This window comes from Coregonus lavaretus, assembly GCF_964263955.1.
Source record: "Coregonus lavaretus genome assembly, chromosome: 22".
NCBI classification, from domain to species: Eukaryota; Metazoa; Chordata; class Actinopteri; order Salmoniformes; family Salmonidae; genus Coregonus; species Coregonus lavaretus.
The window spans coordinates 11,958,061-11,979,810 of NC_140009.1; the positions used below are offsets into that span (position 1 = coordinate 11,958,061).

Consider the following 21,750-nt stretch of genomic DNA (forward strand, 5'->3'; position numbering starts at 1 on the left):
TCATGGTTCCCTGATCCCTGTATCCCCTCTGCTCTATGAAACAGTCTCTGGCTTTTAGAAAACATGTTTCCTCCTCTCAGCTGACAGCAAGAGTAGAGAGAGGGAGATTGGGAGAGCAGAGAGAGGGAGAGGGAGAGTAGATAGAGGTAGAGAGGGAGAGCAGAGAGAGGGAGAGGGAGAGTAGAGAGAGGGAGAGAGGGAGAGCAGAGAGAGGTAGAGAGGGAGAGTAGAGAGAGGTAGAGAGGGAGAGTAGAGAGAGGGAGAGAGGGAGAGCAGAGAGAGGTAGAGAGGGAGAGTAGAGAGAGGTAGAGAGGGAGAGTAGATAGAGGTAGAGAGGGAGAGCAGAGAGAGGGAGAGGGAGAGTAGAGAGAGGGAGAGAGGGAGAGCAGAGAGAGGGAGAGGGAGAGTAGAGAGAGGGAGAGAGGGAGAGCAGAGAGAGGTAGAGAGGGAGAGTAGAGAGAGGTAGAGAGGGAGAGTAGATAGAGGTAGAGAGGGAGAGCAGAGAGAGGGAGAGGGAGAGTAGATAGAGGTAGAGAGGGAGAGCATAGAGAGGGAGAGGGAGAGTAGAGAGAGGGAGAGAGGGAGAGCAGAGAGAGGGAAAGGGAGAGTAGAGAGAGGGAGAGAGGGAGAGCAGAGAGAGGTAGAGAGGGAGAGTAGAGAGAGGTAGAGAGGGAGAGTAGATAGAGGTAGAGAGGGAGAGCAGAGAGAGGGAGAGGGAGAGTAGATAGAGGTAGAGAGGGAGAGCAGAGAGAGGGAGAGGGAGAGTAGATAGAGGTAGAGAGGGAGAGCAGAGAGAGGTAGAGGGAGAGTAGATAGAGGTAGAGAGGGAGAGCAGAGAGAGGGAGAGGGAGAGTAGAGAGAGGGAGAGAGGGAGAGCAGAGAGAGGGAGAGGGAGAGTAGAGAGAGGGAGAGAGGGAGAGCAGAGAGAGGTAGAGAGGGAGAGTAGAGAGAGGTAGAGAGGGAGAGTAGATAGAGGTAGAGAGGGAGAGCAGAGAGAGGGAGAGGGAGAGTAGATAGAGGTAGAGAGGGAGAGCATAGAGAGGGAGAGGGAGAGTAGAGAGAGGGAGAGAGGGAGAGCAGAGAGAGGGAAAGGGAGAGTAGAGAGAGGGAGAGAGGGAGAGCAGAGAGAGGTAGAGGGAGAGTAGATAGAGGTAGAGAGGGAGAGCAGAGAGAGGGAGAGGGAGAGTAGAGAGAGGGAGAGAGGGAGAGCAGAGAGAGGGAGAGGGAGAGTAGAGAGAGGGAGAGAGGGAGAGCAGAGAGAGGTAGAGGGAGAGTAGAGAGAGGTAGAGAGGGAGAGCAGAGAGAGGGAGAGGGAGAGTAGAGAGAGGGAGAGAGGGAGAGCAGAGAGAGGGAGAGGGAGAGTAGATAGAGGTAGAGAGGGAGAGCAGAGAGAGGGAGAGGGAGAGTAGATAGAGGTAGAGAGGGAGAGCAGAGAGAGGGAGAGGGAGAGTAGAGAGAGGGAGAGAGGGAGAGCAGAGAGAGGGAAAGGGAGAGTAGAGAGAGGGAGAGAGGGAGAGCAGAGAGAGGTAGAGGGAGAGTAGATAGAGGTAGAGAGGGAGAGCAGAGAGAGGGAGAGGGAGAGTAGAGAGAGGGAGAGAGGGAGAGTAGAGAGGGAGAGGGAGAGTAGAGAGAGGGAGAGAGGGAGAGCAGAGAGAGGGAAAGGGAGAGTAGAGAGAGGGAGAGAGGGAGAGCAGAGAGAGGTAGAGAGGGAAAGTAGAGGGAGAGAGGGAGAGCAGAGAGAGGTAGAGAGGGAGAGTAGAGGGAGAGAGAGAGGGAGAGTAGAGAGGGAGAGAGGGAGAGCAGATAGAGGTAGAGAGGGAGAGTAGAGAGAGGTAGAGAGGGAGAGTAGAGGGAGAGAGAGAGGGAGAGTAGAGAGGGAGAGAGGGAGAGCAGATAGAGGTAGAGAGGGAGAGTAGAGAGAGGTAGAGAGGGAAAGTAGAGGGAGAGAGAGAGGGAGAGTAGAGAGGGAGAGAGGGAGAGCAGACACAGGTAGAGTGGGAGAGTAGATAGGGGTAGAGAGGGAGAGTTGAGAAAGGTAGAGGGGGAGAGCAGAGAGAGGTAGAGAGGGAAAGTAGAGGGAGAGGGGGAGAGCAGAGAGAGGTAGAGAGGGAGAGTAGAGGGAGAGAGAGAGGGAGAGTAGAGAGGGAGAGAGGGAGAGCAGACACAGGTAGAGTGGGAGAGTAGATAGGGGTAGAGAGGGAGAGTTGAGAAAGGTAGAGGGGGAGAGCAGATAGAGGTAGAGAGGGAGAGCATAGAGAGGTAGAGAGGGAGAGTTGAGAAAGGTAGAGGGGAGAGCAGAGAGAGGTAGAGAGGGAGAGTAGAGGGAGAGAGAGAGGGAGAGTAGAGAGGGAGAGAGGGAGAGTAGAGAGAGGGAGAGAGGGAGAGTAGAGAGAGGGAGAGAGGGAGAGAGGGAGAGCAGAGAGAGGTAGAGAGGGAGAGCAGAGAGAGGTAGAGAGGGAGATTGGTGAGTGGTAGAGGGGGAGAGCAGAGAGAGGTAGAGGGAGATAGGAGAGGGTGCTGGTAGCAGGGAGACAGGGTTAGCAGAGGGGAGAGAGCGAGCAGGGAGAGAGAGAGAGCAGAGAGAGCAGTATAGAGAGAAACGAGAGAGAGATGGGGGAGAGAGAGCAGAGAGCAGAGAGAGCGAGAAACGAGAGAGAGAGGTAGCAGATGGGAGAGAAAGAGAGAGGGGAGATAAAGAGTATGGAGAGAGCGAGAGGCGATAGAAAACATCTGCTGAAAGTGTGAGACACTAGTACCAGAGAATGAGAGAGAAACTTTACTGAAGGTCGTGCATTATTCTCTTATAACCCATTGGGTTTTTGTTATTTTTCACCCTATATCTCTCCTATTTCAGTCTTTTTCTCTCCTTTCCTTTTGTCTGGTTGTGATCTGGTATCAGGGTTAATCCTTCATTAGATATTTGGTACTTGACAAGTTCTTCTTTCTGTAGCGGTAATCATGTTAGGGATGCCAGCAGACTGGCTTAAAGACTGGCTTACATAACACAACCAAGCGGGAGAGAAGGAGAGGAAGAGAGAGAGAGAGAGTGAGAGAGGCTCCTTTGAGCTTTTTCAATTAAAGTCTATGGGGTGACAGTGGCATCTTCATTTGCAGATGTGTGGCTCAGTTGGTACAGCATGAAGCTTGCAACACCAGGGTTGTGGTTTCAATTCCCACGGGGGACCAAAAAACATCTCAAGGATGATCAATGGAAACAGGATGCACCTGAGATAAATTTCGAGTCTCATAACAAAGGGTCTGAATACTTATGTAAATAAGGTATTTCTGTTTTGTATTTTCGCTTTGTCATTATGGGGTATTGTGTGTAGATTGATGAGATTTGTTTTTTTTTTAATCCATTTTAGAATAAGGCTGTAATGTAACAAAATGTGGAAAAAAGGAAGGGGTCTGAATACTTTCCAAATGCACTGTAGGTAGCACACATGAGGAAATGTTTCTCTGTTGAGATCATTTCCTTATTAATTTCTAGCCAGATGTAAAATGTTATTGTTTTGACTAATTTAATAGAGTGGGTTAGGTCTGCTCTATATCAAATTAGCATACCCCCTGAGTCTCTTCCCTTTTCACACCTGGTAGTTTAGTGGATGGGACTACCAGCTCTCTGTAACCTAGAGGGCAACCAGTTGGTTTAAGATGATGTATTTTCAAAATGTTCAGTGTATTTTGTACGCTTGCAGACAATGCGAATGTTTTTTTATTGGTGCACTAAAATTACAAAAAGTTAAAGGGATACTTCGGGATTTGGGCAATGAGGCCCTTTATCTAATTCCCCAGAGTTTGTGTGTCTGTGTCCAGTATGAAAGAAGTCAGAGGTAGTTTCGTGAGCCAATGCTAACTAGAGTTAGCGCAATGACTGGAAGTCTATGGTTATCTACGAGCATGCTAGCAGATACCCATAGACTCCCAGTCATTGCCCTAACGTTAGTTAGCAATTGCACTAGTGCTAGTTAGCCACTTCCTTCAAACTGCACGCAGAGACATATAGTGGGGGAAAAAAGTATTTAGTCAGCCACCAATTGTGCAAGTTCTCCCACTTAAAAAGATGAGAGAGGCCTGTAATTTTCATCATAGGTACACGTCAACTATGACAGACAAATTGAGGAAAAAAATTCCAGAAAATCACATTGTGGGATTTTAATGAATTTATTTGCTAATTATGGTGGAAAATAAGTATTTGGTCACCTACAAACAAGCAAGATTTCTGGCTCTCACAGACCTGTAACTTCTTCTTTAAGAGGCTCCTCTGTCCTCCACTCGTTACCTGTCTAAATGGCACCTGTTTGAACTTGTTATCAGTATAAAAGACACCTGTCCACAACCTCAAACAGTCACACTCCAAACTCCACTATGGCCAAGACCAAAGAGCTGTCAAAGGACACCAGAAACAAAATTGTAGACCTGCACCAGGCTGGGAAGACTGAATCTGCAATAGGTAAGCAGCTTGGTTTGAAGAAATCAACTGTGGGAGCAATTATTAGGAAATGGAAGACATACAAGACCACTGATAATCTCCCTCGATCTGGGGCTCCACGCAAGATCTCACCCTGTGGGGTCAAAATGATCACAAGAACGGTGAGCAAAAATCCCAGAACCACATGGGGGGACCTAGTGAATGACCTGCAGAGAGCTGGGACCAAAGTAACATAGCCTACCATCAGTAACACACTACGCCGCCAGGGACTCAAATCCTGCAGTGCCAGACGTGTCCCCCTGCTTAAGCCAGTACATGTCCAGGCCCGTCTGAAGTTTGCTAGAGTGCATTTGGATGATCCAGAAGAGGATTGGGAGAATGTCATATGGTCAGATGAAACCAAAATATAACTTTTTGGTAAAAACTCAACTTTTTTTCTCCAGAAAATCACATTGTAGGATTTTTAATGAATTTATTTGCAAATTATGGTGGAAAATACGCATTTGGTCAATAACAAAAGTTTCTCAATTCTTTGTTATATACCCTTTGTTGGCAATGACACAAGTCAAACGTTTTCTGTAAGTCTTCACAAGGTTTTCACACACTGTTGCTGACAACGATGAGACAGCCTATAGGGAGGAGGTCAGAGATCTGGCCGTGTGGTGCCAGGACAACAACCTCTCCCTCAACGTGACCAAGACAAAGGAGATGATTGTGGACTACAGGAAAAAAAAGAGGACTGAGCACGCCCCCATTCTCATCGACGGGGCTGTAGTGGAACAGGTTGAGAGCTTCAAGTTCCTTGGTGTCCACATCACCAACGAACTATCATGGTCCAAACACACCAAGACAGTCGTGAAGAGGGCACGACAAAGCCTATTCCCCCTCAGGAGACTAAAAAGATTTGGCATGGGTCCTCAGATCCTCAAAAAATTCTACAGCTGCACCATCGAGAGCATCCTGACTGGTTGCATCACCGCCTGGTATGGCAACTGCTTGGCCTCTGACCGCAAGGCACTACAGAGGGTAGTGCGTACGGCCCAGTACATCACAGGGGCAAAGCTCCCTGCCATCCAGGACCTCTATACCAGGCGGTGTCAGAGGAAGGCCCTCAAAATTGTCAAAGACTCCAGTCACCCTAGTCATAGACTGTTCTCTCTGCTACCGCACGGCAAGCGGTACCGGAGTGCCAAGTCTAGGTCCAAAAGACTTCTCAACAGCTTCTACCCCCAAGCCATAAGACTCCTGAACAGCTAATCATGGCTACCCGGACTATTTGCACTGCCCCCCCACCCCATACTTTTTACGCTGCTGCTACTCTGTTAAGTATTTATGCATAGTCACTTTAACTCTACCCACATGTACATATTACCTCAACTACCTCAACTAGCCGGTGCCCCCGCACATTGACTATGCAACGGTACCCCCCTGTATATATAGCCTCCCTACTGTCACTTTATTCTATTGTATATATAGTCTCCCTACTGTCACTTTATTTTTACTTCTGCTCTTTTTTTCTCAACACTTTTTTTGTTGTTGTTTTATTCTTACTTTTTTTGTTTAAAATAAATGCACTGTTGGTTAAGGGCTGTAAGTAAGCATTTCACTGTAATGTCTGCACCTGTTGTATTCGGCGCATGTGACCAATAAAATTTGATTTCATTTGATTTGATTTTGGCCCATTCCTCCATGCAGATCTCCTCTAGAGCAGTGATGTTTTGGGGCTGTCGCTGGGCAACACGGACTTTCAACTCCCTCCAAAGATTTTCTATGGGGTTGAGATCTGGAGACTGGCTAGGCCACTCCAGGACCTTGAAATGTTTCTTACGAAGCCACTCCTTCGTTGCCCGGGCGGTGTGTTTGGGATCATTGTCATGCTGAAAGACCCAGCCACGTTTCATCTTCAATGCCCTTGCTGATGGAAGGAGGTTTTCACTCAAAATCTCACGATACATGGCCCCATTCATTCTTTCCTTTACACGGATCAGTCGTCCTGGTCCCTTTGCTGAAAAACAGCCCCAAAGCATGATGTTTCCACCCCCATGCTTCACAGTAGGTATAGTGTTCTTTGGATGCAACTCAGCATTCTTTGTCCTCCAAACACGACGAGTTGAGTTTTTACAAAAAAATTATATTTTGGTTTCATCTGACCATATGACATTCTCCCAATCCTCTTCTGGATCGTCCAAATGCACTCTAGCAAACTTCAGACGGGCCTGGACATGTACTGGCTTAAGCAGGGGGACACGTCTTGCACTGCAGGATTTGAGTCCCTGGCGGCGTAGTGTGTTACTGATGGTAGGCTTTGTTACTTTGGTCCCAGCTCTCTGCAGGTCATTAACTAGGTCCCTTGTGATCATTTTGACCCCACGGGGTGAGATCTTGCGTGGAGCCCCAGATCGAGGGAGATTATCAGTGGTCTTGTATGTCTTCCATTTCCTAATAATTGCTCCCACAGTTGATTTCTTCAAACCAAGCTGCTTACCTATTGCAGATTCAGTCTTCCCAGCCTGGTGCAGGTCTACAATTTTGTTTCTGGTGTCCTGTGACAGCTCTTTGGTCTTGGCCATAGTGGAGTTTGGAGTGTGACTGTTTGAGGTTGTGGACAGGTGTCTTTTATACTGCTAACAAGTTCAAACAGGTGCCATTAATACAGGTAACGAGTGGAGGACAGAGGAGCCTCTTAAAGAAGAAGTTACAGGTCTGTGAGAGCCAGAAATCTTGCTTGTTTGTAGGTGACCAAATACTTATTTTCCACCATAATTTGCAAATAAATTCATTAAAAATCCTACAATGGAATTCTCTGGATATTTTTTCTCAATTTGTCTTTCATAGTTGATGTGTACCTATGATGAAAATGACAGGCCTCTCTCATCTTTTTAAGTGGGAGAACTAGCACAATTGGTGGCTGACTAAATACTTTTTTTCCCCACTGTATGTAGTAGTAGTGGTAATAGTAGTAGTCACATTGAAATGGAGGGTTTTTGTTCGGTTAATCCTGGATTTGAGTTTAATCTCCTAAAAATGTTTTATTTTCCCTAAGTGATCTCTTATGTATATGTTTGATGACCACTGTAACATGGTGCCCTTTTCGTGACATGGCCACATGCAACTGAGAGTGACTTTAACGGAATGCAATGGTTTTGTGGTTTTTCTTTTGATCAAAATTAAATCTCTCTCTCTCTCTCTCTCTCTCTCTCTCTCTCTCTCTCTCTCTCTCTCTCTCTCTCTCTCTCTCTCTCTCTCTCTCTCTCTCTCTCTCTCTCTCTCTCTCTCTCTCTCTCATATATATATATGTATCTGTGTCTCTGTCTCTCTCTCTGTCTCTCTCTTTCTCTCGCTCTCTCGGTCTGTCTCTGTCTGTCTCTCTCTCTGTCTGTCTCTCTTTCTGTCTGCAGCAGCGTCCAGCTTCAGTTTCTGCCGTGCGTCCCTGGAGCACACAGTGTCTGTAGAGGAGCTCAGCTACCAGCTGCCTCGTCGGCCAGGGGCCAGTCTGACCTGGCACGATGGGAGGGGGCAGAAGAACACACACACACGCACCGTCAAACTACTGCAGCAGCCTGGCACAGAGGGCATGCAGGTATCATAATGGGCATGTGCGGACACATGCACAGACATACACATCTACACACACACACTCACACTCACACACACTGTCTGGCCAGTACCAGGTTAATTAGGTTACTGTCTGTCAGCAATATTATTTTACAACAGCAAGGACCTATAGTGAGCTGAGCAGCAGATGAACGAGTTTCATCTTGTTCATCTCAGATTGGAAAATAAATCTTAAACTGTATATATGGTCACAGCACAAACATATGGAGGGACCACTGTCCAAATCAATCTCATCCATTGGTAAAAGTAATGACTCAGTGAACAGTATGGTGCTAGAATGCAGATGACCAGCACTATGAGAGAGATCAGAGAAAGTAACACATCCTTAAACATTGAGAAATCTAAACACATGCTTCATGCATCAGTAGCACTGCCTTGTGTCTCTTTTATGGAGTCTCAACAGTGCACTACAAAGGATGTTTGATTGTTCTTCCCTCCTCGTCACAAGGGCTGCTACTGCCTCAGAAACCCACAAAAGAGACTGATTACGGAAGAGATGACTGATTAGAACACAGGTAATGAGATGAATGCAGAATCCTCTCTGGGAGAGAGAAGGAAAAAAAGAGTCCCACTGAGCAAAAATAAATTGGATTTGAAAACAGTCATCAACTTTTGTTGTTTTGAAGGTTACATTTCAACCACAGGATTGTGTCACCATGGTAACTAATTTTCAACATTGACAAACCTTGTATAAAATATGTTGAATTTGTACCTTTGAAACAACGTCAGAGCTTCAACGTAATATCCAATATAAGAACAAAACAATAGGCTCAGCGTCACCTCCTACTGGAGTGTTGATCTATCTACTGCCACCCTTTGGTGTCGCTTCCAGGGTTTTAACCAAGCCTAGTCCTGCTTAGCTTTGGTATTTGTCACCGACTGTTACCAATGTGCTATAGTGAGAATGATTGTTGAGAAATCTTCACTTAATAGATTAACTGTTGCTATCAAAATCATTCCAAAGGGTAGGTTAAACAGAGTAAATTAAATATAACTGTCCTTTATCAATCATATATCATCAATGAAGCTATGTAGGCCTATATAGAATTTGGGAAGTTATCAACAGCTATTGTTTAAATTCAAACCAGGATTCAACTAAAAATAGACAATACATATAGGATTAAGGTTTCAAGGTTAGGTTGATTTCAAATGGAATCTACAAGTTAGTAAAAATGTTGAATTCACGTCCCCACCTCAATCAAAATACGAAGTTAAAGAATATGACTAAATAGTGATATTTGGTTGTGTTGTCAACCAAACACAATTCAAAATTACTTTTGTAATTCAGTAAATAGCCTGAAGTTAAGGCTATGTTACAAACTAATGTAACAGTATTTTTTTAACTTTCAAATGAGTAAAACATCCATAACCACATTTTGAGGTTACTGTAACAATAAAAGTATTCTTATGTAATCATAGAACGTGTGCATGTTCAAGATAGCATGCAAATATCGCAGGTCTGGAGATCTTCACAATTGCTATAATATTCTGTGCAGAATATCAAACGGCATTGACCACTTGTACCATGTATTTAAATAATCTCAATTTCAATCCAGGTAATTTGGTTGTGCTAGTAGATGAAGCATACCACGTAATTTCAATGTCGATAATTGTGTAATATTTGGTTGAGACGTTGATCAATGAGATTACAACCTTATCTTTAGGCTATTTACTGTATTACAAAAGTAATATTGAATTGTGTTTGGTTGACAACACAACCAAATATCAACATTTAAAGGAACTGTATCTACTGATTGGATAGTTCCATCTGAGCCACTGGCTTAATCCCATTCTTTAACTTTTATTTTTGGTTGAGTTGGAGACGTGGATCCAACATATAATTGTTTTACTTGTCGACAAGTTAATAGGTTATTTATTGTAATTCAAAAATGATATTGAATTCTGTTTGGTTGTCAACACAACCAAATATCAACATTTTAAGGAGATGTATCATCTGCTTGGACAGTGTCAATTTTAGCATGTAAATCTTGGTGGGGCAAACTCAACCAATTTTTTTTTATGCATGCCAGCAAAGCCACTACACAACACAACACTAAACAATACATTAATTGCATTATAACCGTGACAAACAGTGCCCACAAACTGATAGGGCCTATATAATGCTGTCCTGACAGCAGTGCTTTCCTTTCAGCACCATGGAGTGTATCCTTACCACCGCTACACCTGGCTATCAGCAGAGCCTCGTCTGGCAGCGAAACAGTTAATTCAGCCTAATTTACTGCCTTTTTAAAAACCATAGCTGATATGGCTGACTAGCTTAAATAAATATGGTTTCTACAGACTCCATGTGAATTTGTGTAACTCGAGAAGAACCGCATTCTTCCGATATGCGTTTTGACTTTTGAACCATACACAAACATTATTACATTAACACTTGGCTCTAAGCAAGTGCAAGTAAACGATCTGTGACGAGGTAGGCCTTCGTTCAGCACTTTCAAAATGGACACCGACAGAAATTCAGATGGATGTTAGTTCAGATAAATTCAGCAAGATGTTGAGGCCTTAACTTTACTCTTCTTTAAGTCACCACACTCATAGAGAGAGAGAGAGAGAGAGAGAGAGAGAGAGAGAGAGAGAGAGAGAGAGAGAGAGAGAGAGAGAGAGAGAGAGAGAGAGAGAGAGAGAGAGACATGGTTAGCCTACCATTTGAAGTATTTTATTTGGCCTGTGTTGAATTAGCGATTTCCGTGTAATGTTTATGTCCAAAGGCCAATGAGCACCGATACATTTTATCTATAATTTATCTTGATATGACAAGGATTGAAAAGGATTTGCCAGTAGATTGTGACATGATTCATTATGATGACTGCTTCTCTAGCCAGCTAACTTGCCAGCTAAGATTTTGAAAGTATGATGGTAACATGATCAGTCTAAAAAAAGCTATGGTAGATATAACGTGATTTGAAGTCATTTTATCTGTGGCCGATGACCTTAAGCCTTCTTGGACGGGCACTTCTAATGTAAATATATGGCAGCACCCAAGGGGTCTTGAACTGCCGAGCTCTTCTGGTAGATTTTGAAGTGACGCAGTGTCCCCATGAGTGACAGAACACTGAACCAATCACGGCGCAAAAGAGAAGATTACCAACGCCTATGCTCTGTTCTTTCGCTGGCTGCCCCTCCACCACAGAAAGCAGATTTTTTTTTTTTTTTACATTGTTTGTAAACTGATATGTAATACTAAATAACATGCAAAACAGGCCAAAATGTATATATATATATATATATATATATTTATTTTTTTAACTAAAGAGGTGGGGCTCAAAACCCTGAATGGTCGCCACTGTGCTTGGATAGTTCCATCTGTGCCACTGACTTAGTCTGTCTTTAATTCCAGTTTGTTAAAGAATAGGACTAAATCAAATCAAATCCAAACTTTAAATGCACTTTAAATAAAGTTTTATTTGATTTAGTCCTATTCTTTAACATAGATGTGTGATTGAGATGGAGACGTGAATCCAACATATCAATTACTAATTTGTAGACAAACTGTAATTAAAGCCAGACTAAGTCAGTGGCACAGATGGAACTATCCAAGCAGAAGATACATCTCCTTTAATTGTTGATATTTGGTTGCATTGACAACCAAACACAATTCAATATTACTAAAGATAATTGCATTTTAAATAATCCAGAGCTTGAAACCCTAGGCCTATTGTGTTGTCTATTTTGAGTTGAATTCAGGGTTGAATTGAAACAATAGCTGTTGATGACTTTGCAAATGCTACTGTATATAGGCCTAAATAGCATCATTGATGATATACTGTATGAGTTATAAAGTATGGTCACATTTCATTTGCTCTGTTAAACCTACCCTTTGGAATTACTTCGATAGCAACAGTGGAGATCTCTCAACAATCATTCTCATGATAGCACATTGGTAATAGTCAGAGACAATTATCACACCTAAGCAGGGCTTCGTTAAAACCCTGGATGTGAGACCAAAGGGTAGCTGTAGATAAGATCAATTCTCCAGTAGGAGGTGCTGCACAGCCCATTATTTATTTTCTGATAGTGGATATAACGTTGAAGATCTGACGTTGTTTTAAAGGTCAAAATTCAACATATTTTATACAAGGTTTGTCTATGTCGAAATGTGGTTACCATGATGACATAATCCTGTGGTTGACTATGTGACCCTGCATAGTAAAGACACACTTCAGAAAGCCAGTCTCTTCCACAAGATGCTCTCATGCAATATGGATCTCCATCTGTGCACTAGAACAAAACAAAGGCAAAATAAAACACCATTCTATTTTAAGACCTTTACAGTGCCTAACCTAAAAGAGAGCATGACATAACAACACAATTCCTGGTTGCCCTGTAAGCCAACGGAATCATGGGAGGAAAGAGGTTCTTTGTTCCATTTCTCCAAAGCCCTGGAGAAACTGTGGGCGACAAGAAAGTGCAAACACGCACCACACTGTTTAATAATTCACAGATATTCTAATCCCTAAAACAGGTCTGAAAGGTTTAATCCAAATGGGTTAGGAAGCTGTTTCCATGTGAATATATAGAGGATTTATCATTAAAAGCCTTGTCTATAGTATGAAGAACATGCTGTAGGATTTCCACATGGCTTTGAGCAACAAGACTCACTATGCATTATTCAACAGTACAGAGAGTGAGAACAGTCCTGGTGTGTGTGTGTGTGTGTGTGTGTGTGTGTGTGTGTGTGTGTGTGTGTGTGTGTGTGTGTGTGTGTGTGTGTGTGTGTGTGTGTGTGTGTGTGTGTGTGTGCGTGCGTGCGTGCGTGCGTGTGTGTCCAGCTCTCTGTGGAGAGATGATTAGATTAGAGCCCATTAGGTTGGTTTAACAGAGATCAGCACTAATAAGGAAACAACTTTAGTAAAACAACAGCCTAGACACACAGACACGCACACAAACGCACATAAACACACACACAGTGAATGGTGATAAGGTAGGGCCAGAAGACGCTTCACTGTCTAATTTTACGAATCTCTTTTCACACATCACACACTGACACACTGTTCATAAGAAACAGCACAAACGATGAAGAACTGATACTACAGCTCTATTCTAATTGGTCAATAGGGTGTTGGGATTTATTTTTGATCGTCTGCATGGTGCAACAGTTACTCCATATCTCTGATGTAGTTATGAGCAGCAGAAACAAAGTAAAGAACACATCTCCTTCAGAAAGGAACATTCATGAATAGAGAAGAAAAATAGCTTGTCCAGTTGTGTATAAGGAGTCTGTTGGTTTGGTGGCTGGTTGGCTGGTTCTAATGATACTGTTGGTTTGGTGGCTGGTTGGCTGGTTCTAATGATACCGTTGGTTTGGTGATTGGTTGGCTGGTTCTAATGAGACTGTTGGTTTGGTGGCTGGTTGGCTGGTTCTAATGATACCGTTGGTTTGGTGATTGGTTGGCTGATTCTAATGAGACTGTTGGTTTGGTGGTTGGTTGGCTGATTCTAATGAGACCGTTGGTTTGATGGCTGGTTGGCTGGTTCTAATGATACCGTTGGTTTGGTGGCTGGTTGGCTGATTCTAATGATACCGTTGGTTTGGTGGCTGGTTGGCTGGTTCTAATGAGACCGTTGGTTTGGTGGTTGGTTGGCTGGTTCTTTTTTTTTATTTTATTTTTTTTATTTCACCTTTATTTAACCAGGTAAGCCAGTTGAGAACAGGTTCTCATTTACAACTGCGAGACTGTTTGTTTGGTGATTGGTTGGCTGGTTCTAATGAGACTGTTGATTTGGTGGTTGGTTGGCTGGTTGGCTGGTTTGGTTTTATTCTTTATTCTTTATAGTTGGTCAGCTATGTAGACGTTTGAGACAGAGAGAGAATGAGTAAAGAAGAAGAAGAACATTATAAAGTGAGAGAGATGAGGGATGCTGTTGAAATATGGACATATGGTGGACTCTGATGCTATAGAAGAAAATAGATATTATATTATAGGGGCCTACGGTGTGAATACTGCAGCAGGCACATATATGAAGGCTCATTGTGAGTGATAGAGGTAGAGGTAGAGGTAGAGGTAAGGACTGGGGAGGTGTGAGGATCACATGAAGGACGGTGAGACACATGTCGGTCAGGGACTCTGGGGTGGAGAGACAGATTAAAGGGGTGATTGAATAATGACATGAGGGAGGGAGGGAGGGGACAGAGGAAGAGGAAGGTGAGAGACAGAGGAAGAGGAAGGGGAGAGACAGAGGAAGAGGAAGGTGAGAGACAGAGGAAGAGGAAGGGGAGAGACAGAGGAAGAGGAAGGGGAGAGACAGAGGAAGAGGAAGGTGAGAGACAGAGGAAGAGGAAGGTGAGAGACAGAGGAAGAGGAAGGTGAGAGACAGAGGAAGAGGAAGGTGAGAGACAGAGGAAGAGGAAGGGGAGAGACAGAGGAAGAGGAAGGTGAGAGACAGAGGAAGAGGAAGGTGAGAGACAGAGGAAGAGGAAGGTGAGAGACAGAGGAAGAGGAAGGGGAGAGACAGAGGAAGAGGAAGGTGAGAGACAGAGGAAGAGGAAGGGGGGAGAGACAGAGGAAGAGGAAGGGGGGAGAGCTGAGAGAAAAGGGAAGGTCAACAATGAATATAAGGGAGGGGTGTGAAGAGAGACTGATAGAGGAAGAGAGACAAAGTGATAGACAGTGGAGAAAGGGAAAGAGATGGGTTCCAGAGGGAAGATGGGAATTGGGAGAGCATGTTAAGAGTGTTTAGAAAGCTGTGACATTACTGTTCACCTTGCTTCTGCTTTGTAACTGAAACACACAAACACACACACACACACACACAAACACACAAACACACACACTACACACACCTCCAGAGTGTTCCTCTGCTAATTGGCTGAGTCTTTTTGATCAATGTAGGCGGTGTGTGTGTGTGTGTGTGTGTGTGTCGGGGGGCAAGGGAGCGTGTCGACCGAGGTGCAGAGGGCCCGGGAGCAGCAGGCTATAGGGAGGAGGCTGGATGTCTTTTATTGTTGGAGGGAGGGAAGGGCGGGTGGGGAGGGGAGGGGGAGGTTGCCTGAGGGAGGGGGGGGTGGGGGGGTGAGGGGGGAGGGGGGAGGGGCTGGTGGGGAGGGGAGGGGGAGGTTGCCTGAGGGAGGGGGGTGGGGGGGGCTGGTGGGGAGGGGAGTGTGAGGGGAGGTGAAGGAGAGAGATTTTAAGGAGTCCCTGGACTCATCTGACTCTGCTCTAATCCCTGATTCAGCTCCACTGGGGAACAGAGGACACACACACACACACACACACACACACAGAGATGTGCACACAGAGAGACGTGCACACAAAGAGACGTGCACACAGAGAGACGTGCACACACAGAGAGATGTGCACACAGAGAGACGTCACACAGAGAGACATACACACAGAGAGACGTGCACACAGAGAGACGTGCACACAGAGAGACGTGCACACAGAGAGACGTCACACAGAGAGACGTGCACACAGAGAGACGTACACACAGAGAGACGTACACACAAAGAGACGTACACACAGAGAGACGTACACACAGAGAGACGTGCACACAGAGAGACGTACACACAAAGAGACGTGCACACAGAGAGACGTGCACACAGAGAGACATACACACAGAGAGACGTCCAGTGGCTGAGACAAAAACTCTCTCGCTTTCTCTTATAAACACACACTCAGACACAGATGGACAGCTCGAAACTCAGAGGAGAGGAGAGGAGAGGAGAGGAGAGGAGAGGAGAGGAGAGGAGAGGAGAGGAGAGAGAGAGGATATGGAGGGGGAGAAAGAGAGGGGTGACAAGATGGAGGGAGGGGGAGAGGACAAGGAGACATAGAGTGATACACTACATGAGCGTTAACATTTCCCTTTACTGGAACTAAGGGGCCTGCCCGAACAATGAAAAACAGCTCCAGACCATTATTCCTCCTCCACCAAACTTTACAGTTGGCACTATGCATTCAGGGAGGTAGCATTCTCCTGGCATCCGTCAAACCCAGCTTCATCCGTTGGACTGCCAGATGGTGAATCGTGATTCATCACTCCAGAGAATGCATTTCCACTGATCCAGAGTCCAATGGCGGCAAGCTTTACACCATTCCAGCCGACGCTTGGCATTGCACATGATGATCTTAGGCTTGTGTGCGGCTGCTTGGCCATGGAAACCCATTTCATGAAGCTCCCGACGAACAGTTATTGTGCTGACGTTGCTTCCAGAGGTAGTTTGGAACCCGGTAATGAGTGTTGCAACCGAGGACAGACGATTTTTACTTCAGCACTCGGCAGTCCCGTTCTGTGAGCTTGTGTGGCCTGCCGATTCGCGGTTGAGCCGTTGTTGCTCCTAGACGTTTCAACTTCACATTAACAGCGCTTGCAGTTGATCGGGGCAGCTCTAGCAGGGCAAAATGTTACGAACTGACTTGTTGGAAAGGTGGCATCTTATGACGGTGCCACATTGAAGGTAACTGAGCTATTCAGTACGGTCCATTATGCTGCCAGTGTTTGTCTATGGAGATTGCATGGCAGTATGCTCGATTTTATACACCTGTCAGCAACAAGTGTGGCTGAAATAGCCGAATCCACTAATTTGAAGGGATGTCCACATACTTTTGTAGTGTAGTGTATGTCAGTATAGAGAGAGTCAGAGGAGGGGGAGAGAAATGGACTTGATGTGGAGGAAGTAGAGGAGGTGAAAGACATTAGAGAACAAAATGAAAAGGGAAGGAAGGAAGGAAGGAAGGAAGGAAGGAAGGAAGGAAGGAAGGAAGGAAGGAAGGAAGGAAGGAAGGAAGGAAGGAAGGAAGGAAGGAAGGAAGGAAGGAAGGAAGGAAGGAAGGAAGGAAGGAAGGAAGGAAGGAAGGAAGGAAGGAAGGAAGGAAGGAAGGAAGGAAGGAAGGAAGGAAGGAAGGAAGGAAGGAAGGAAGGAAGGAAGGGTGGTTGGATGATAGGAAAAGAGGAATCAAGTCCAGAGAGAGAAGAGAGAAAAAAGGTAATAGAGAAGAATACAGGAATGAATCAAAAAGACAAGGGGAACAAGGGAACACATCTAGGCTGCCTGTTCTGTACAGGAAATAAAAGAGGGGTGAGATCAAGAGGAAGGAAGGGAGAAAGGAACCAAAAAGGGTTCTTCAAATGGTTATCCTATGGGGACAGCCGAAGAACCCTTTTAAGCTCTAGATATCACTTGTGTAGACACAATATTTTAATTGAATACCATCATCCACAGAAGCATCTCCCTTCCAGCCTCCCCATCCTATTTCCCCCTCTGAATGGGACAGTCAAATATGGCTGTTACATGGTTGAGATCACATTCATGCTACTGCTCCACCCATTCACACACACCTCCCCTCTACCCCTTCTGTTAGACAGAAGTAGGTTTCTAGGGGTTAAGGTTGAGCGCTTACAGCACAGAGCTGGCCCACTGGCCGGGGTGAGATACAGCTTGATGAATGGCTTCAAAACCAGAGGAGAGGAGGGAGGGGTGAGGGAAGGAGGGAGGGAGGGAGGCAGAGAGAGACGAAAGAGAAGAAGAGGAGATAAAGCCTGATGGATGGTCATGAAAAGAGAGGAGTGGAGGGAGGGAGGGAGGGAGGGAGGGAGGGAGGGAGACTCTCCGCTTTCCATTTCCCCTCTGTCTGGTCTGCTGATGATGAAGGTCATTATTCACCTTCATATTTGAGCCTCTGTCAAATTATAGATAGCCCTGTTTCACATGCCATCTCTCTCTTATAGATAGCCCTGTTTCACATGCCCTCTCTCTCTCTCTTTCTCTCTCTCTCTGTCTCTCTCCCTCTCTCTGTCTCTCTCTCTCTCTCTCTCTCTCTCTCTCTCTCTCTCTCTCTCTCTCTCTCTCTCTCTCTCTCTCTCTCTCTCTCTCTCTCTCTCTCTCTCTCTCTCTCTCTCTGTCTCTCTCTCTCTCTCTCTCTCTCTCCCTCCCTCTCGCTCTCTCTCTCTCTCTCTCTCTCTCTCTCTCTCTCTCTCTCTCTCTCTCTCTCTCTCTTACTCCCTCTCGCTCTCAATTTCAATTAAATTCAATTCAAAGGGCTTTATTGGCATGGGAAACACATGTTTACATTGTCAAAGCAAGTGAAATAGATCATAAACAAAAGGGAAATAAACAATCAGAAAATAACAGTAAACATTACACTCACAAAAGTTTTAAAATAATATAGGCTATGTACAGTGAAAATAAATAAACAGATAAATATAAATTGTATTTATAATGGTTTGTGGATCTGTGTAATCTGAGGGAAATATGTGTCTCTAATATGGTCATACATTTGGCAGGAGGTTAGGAAGTGCAGCTCAGTTTCCACCTCATTTTGTTGGGAGTGTGCACATAGCTTGTCTTCTCTTGAGAGCCAGGTCTGCCTATGACAGCTTCTCTTGATAGCAAGGCTATGCTCGCTGAGTCTGTACATTGTCAAAGCTTTTCTTAATTTTGGGTAAGTCAAAGTGGTCAGGTACTCTGCTACTGTGTATTCTCTGTTTAGGGCCAATGTGTCAAGTAATTATCTTTTTGTTTTCTCATGATTTGGTTGGGTCTAATTGTGTTGCTGTCCTAGGGCTCTGTGGGGTCTGTTTGTATTTGTGAACAGAGTCCCAGGACCAGCTGGCTGAGGATACTCTTCTCCAGGTTCATGTCTCTGTAGGTGAGGGCTTTGTTATGGAAGGTTTTAATTGCTATTTTCTGTGTTTTATGTTGTGCACTGAGGATGTTTTGCAGAGAATACTGAGGATTGCACTTGTTTGCTGCTTTTCCTTCACTCTGCGATCCGACTCATCCCAAACCATCTCAATTGGGTTGAGGTCGGGGGATTGTGGAGGCCAGGTCATCTGATGCAGCACTCCATCACTCTCCTTCTTGGTAAAATAGCCCTTAGACAGCCTGGAGGTATGTTGGGTCATTGTCCTGTTGAAAAACAAATGATAGTCCCACTAAGCCCAAACCAGATGGGATGGCCTTGAATTCTGAATAAATCACAGACAGTGTCACCAGCAAAGCACCCCCCACACCATAACACCTCCTCCTCCATGCTTCATGGCGGGAACCACACATGCGGAGATCATCCGTTCACCTACTCTGCATCTCACAAAGACATGGCGGTTGGAACCAGAAATCTCAAATTTGGACTCCAAACCAAAGGACTAATTTCCACCGGTCTAATGTCCATTGCTCGTGTTTCTTGGCCCGAGCAGGTCTCTTCTTATTATTGGTATCCTTTAGTGGTGGTTTCTTTGCAGCAATACGACCATGAAGGCCTGATTCACACAGTCCCCTCTGAACAGTTGATGTTGAGATGTGTCTGTTACTTGAACTCTGTGAAGCATTCATTTGGGCTGCAATTTCTGAGGCTGGTAACTCTAATGAACTTATCCGCTGCAGCAGAGGTAACTCTGGGTCTTCCATTCCTGTGGTGGTCCGCATGAGAGCCAGTTTCATCATAGCGCTTGATGGTTTTTGCGACTGCACTTGAAGAAACTTTCAAAGTTCTTGAAAATGTCCGTATTGACTGACCTTCATCTCTTAAAGTAATGATGGACTATCATTTCTCTTTGCTTATTTGAGCTGTTCTTGCCATAATATGGACTTTTTTTTTTACCAAATAAGGCTATCTTCTGTATAGCCCCCCTACCTTGTCACAACACAAGTGATTGACTCAAACACAAATTAACTTCTATATTGCCGACCTGTTAATTGAAATGCATTCCAGGTGACTACCTCATGAAGATGGTTGAGAGAATGCCAAGAGTGTGCAAAGCTGTCATCAAGGCAAAGGGTGGCTACTTTGAAGAATCTCAAATATAAAATATATTTAGATTTGATTAACACTTTTTTGATTACTACATGATTCCATATGTGTTATTTCATAGTTTTGATGTCTTCACTATTATTCTACAATGTAGAAAATAGTAAAAATAAAGAAAAACCCTTGAATGAGTAGTGTGTCCAAACTGGTAGGTGCTGTTGTAGGCCGTCCTTGGTTTGGGCAGATGCACCAGATCATCTGCAAACAGTAAACATGTGCTTCAAACTGTTCTAGAGCCCTCGCCAATTCGTTTATATAACTTTTGAAGAGGATGGGACTCAAGCTGCATCTCTGTCTCACCCCCAGTTCCTGAGGGAAGAAATCAGTGTGTTTTTTGCCAATTTTAACCGCAGACTTGTTGTTTGTGTACATGGATAACAATGACTCTTTTTTATTGATCATGTCTCATTCTTCTTCAGTTACATTGAGCTATTTTCTGACTTGCTGTTTTACTTTTCTTAGTGAGGTGTAAGCTCAGGTTTTCTGGGTCTCTGTCTGATTCTCTGACTGTCTTGCTCTCTGACTGTCTGATTCTCTGACTGTCTCACTCTCTGACTGTCTGATTCTCTGACTGTCTTGCTCTCTGACTATCTGATTCTCTGACTGTCTCACTCTCTGACTGTCTCACTCTCTGACTGTCTCACTCTCTGACTGTCTCACTCTCTGACTGTCTTGCTCTCTGACTGTCTGATTCTCTGACTGTCTGTTTCTCTGACTATCTGATTCTCTGACTGTCTTGCTCTCTGACTGTCTCACTCTCTGACTGTCTTGCTCTCTGACTGTCTGATTCTCTGACTGTCTTGCTCTCTGACTGTCTGATTCTCTGACTGTCTTGCTCTCTGACTATCTGATTCTCTGACTGTCTTGCTCTCTGACTGTCTCACTCTCTGACTGTCTTGCTCTCTGACTGTCTGATTCTCTGACTGTCTTGCTCTCTGACTGTCTCACTCTCTGACTGTCTTGCTCTCTGACTATCTGATTCTCTGACTGTCTTGCTCTCTGACTGTCTGATTCTCTGACTGTCTTGCTCTCTGACTATCTGATTCTCTGACTGTCTTGCTCTCTGACTGTCTGATTCTCTGACTGTCTGATTCTCTGACTGTCTCACTCTCTGACTGTCTTGCTCTCTGACTGTCTCACTCTCTGACTGTCTTGCTCTCTGACTATCTGATTCTCTGACTGTCTTGCTCTCTGACTGTCTGATTCTCTGACTGTCTTGCTCTCTGACTATCTGATTCTCTGACTGTCTTGCTCTCTGACTGTCTGATTCTCTGACTGTCTGATTCTCTGACTGTCTTGCTCTCTGACTATCTGATTCTCTGACTGTCTTATTCTCTGACTGTCTTGCTTGCTGACTGTATGTCTTTCTCTGTCTCCCTATCTATGTCTCTGTCTTGCAGCCTGTCTGATTGTCTGGCCCCATCAGCCATTCCTTTCCATTGACACAGGGCATAGTAGTGATAGCCTTGTCTTAATTAGCTAACCCATTCTCTCAGTCAGAGTGACTTATCTACAACACTAAATACAGCCTTGCTATTGACTCTGTGTCCAGTACGAAGCCTCCTCTCACTGAAGGGAGAGAAAGAGCCATCTATAACCAAGAAAGCTTTTCACACACACACTCCAACTTGATCATCCAAAAGAGCAAGCATTTTCACACCTTTCCTAACTGGATCTCAATTAAGGGTGAGTGTTGCGGTGAAGCGATGTGGGCTATTAAAATGGCTTCAGCGTATTATTGCACAGGGAGTGAATTATGTGTGTGATTAGAGGACTGGGCATAGTGCTACAGTGTGTGTGTGTGTGTGTCTGTGTGTGTGTGTGTGTGTGTGTGTGTGTGTGTGTGTGTGTGTGTGTGTGTGTGTGTGTGTGTGTGTGTGTGTGTGTGTGTGTGTGTGTGTGTGTGTGTGTGTGTGTGTGTGTGTGTGTGTGTGTGTG

The 21,750-nt window shown here is 44.8% G+C and overlaps 1 protein-coding gene across 1 annotated transcript in view; it reads left to right on the forward strand.

Annotated features, from left to right (window-relative positions):
- Positions 1-21,750, forward strand: part of LOC311149511 (sterile alpha motif domain-containing protein 10-like) — a gene marked incomplete at both ends in the record, with an annotated part of 86,884 nt that overhangs the window by 47,870 nt on the left and 17,264 nt on the right. Inside the window, one exon of the mRNA XM_084186696.1 lies at positions 7,831-8,012. Within this exon, the coding sequence (XP_084042822.1) occupies positions 7,831-8,012 (182 nt within the window). The remainder of the gene's footprint in view (positions 1-7,830; positions 8,013-21,750) is intronic.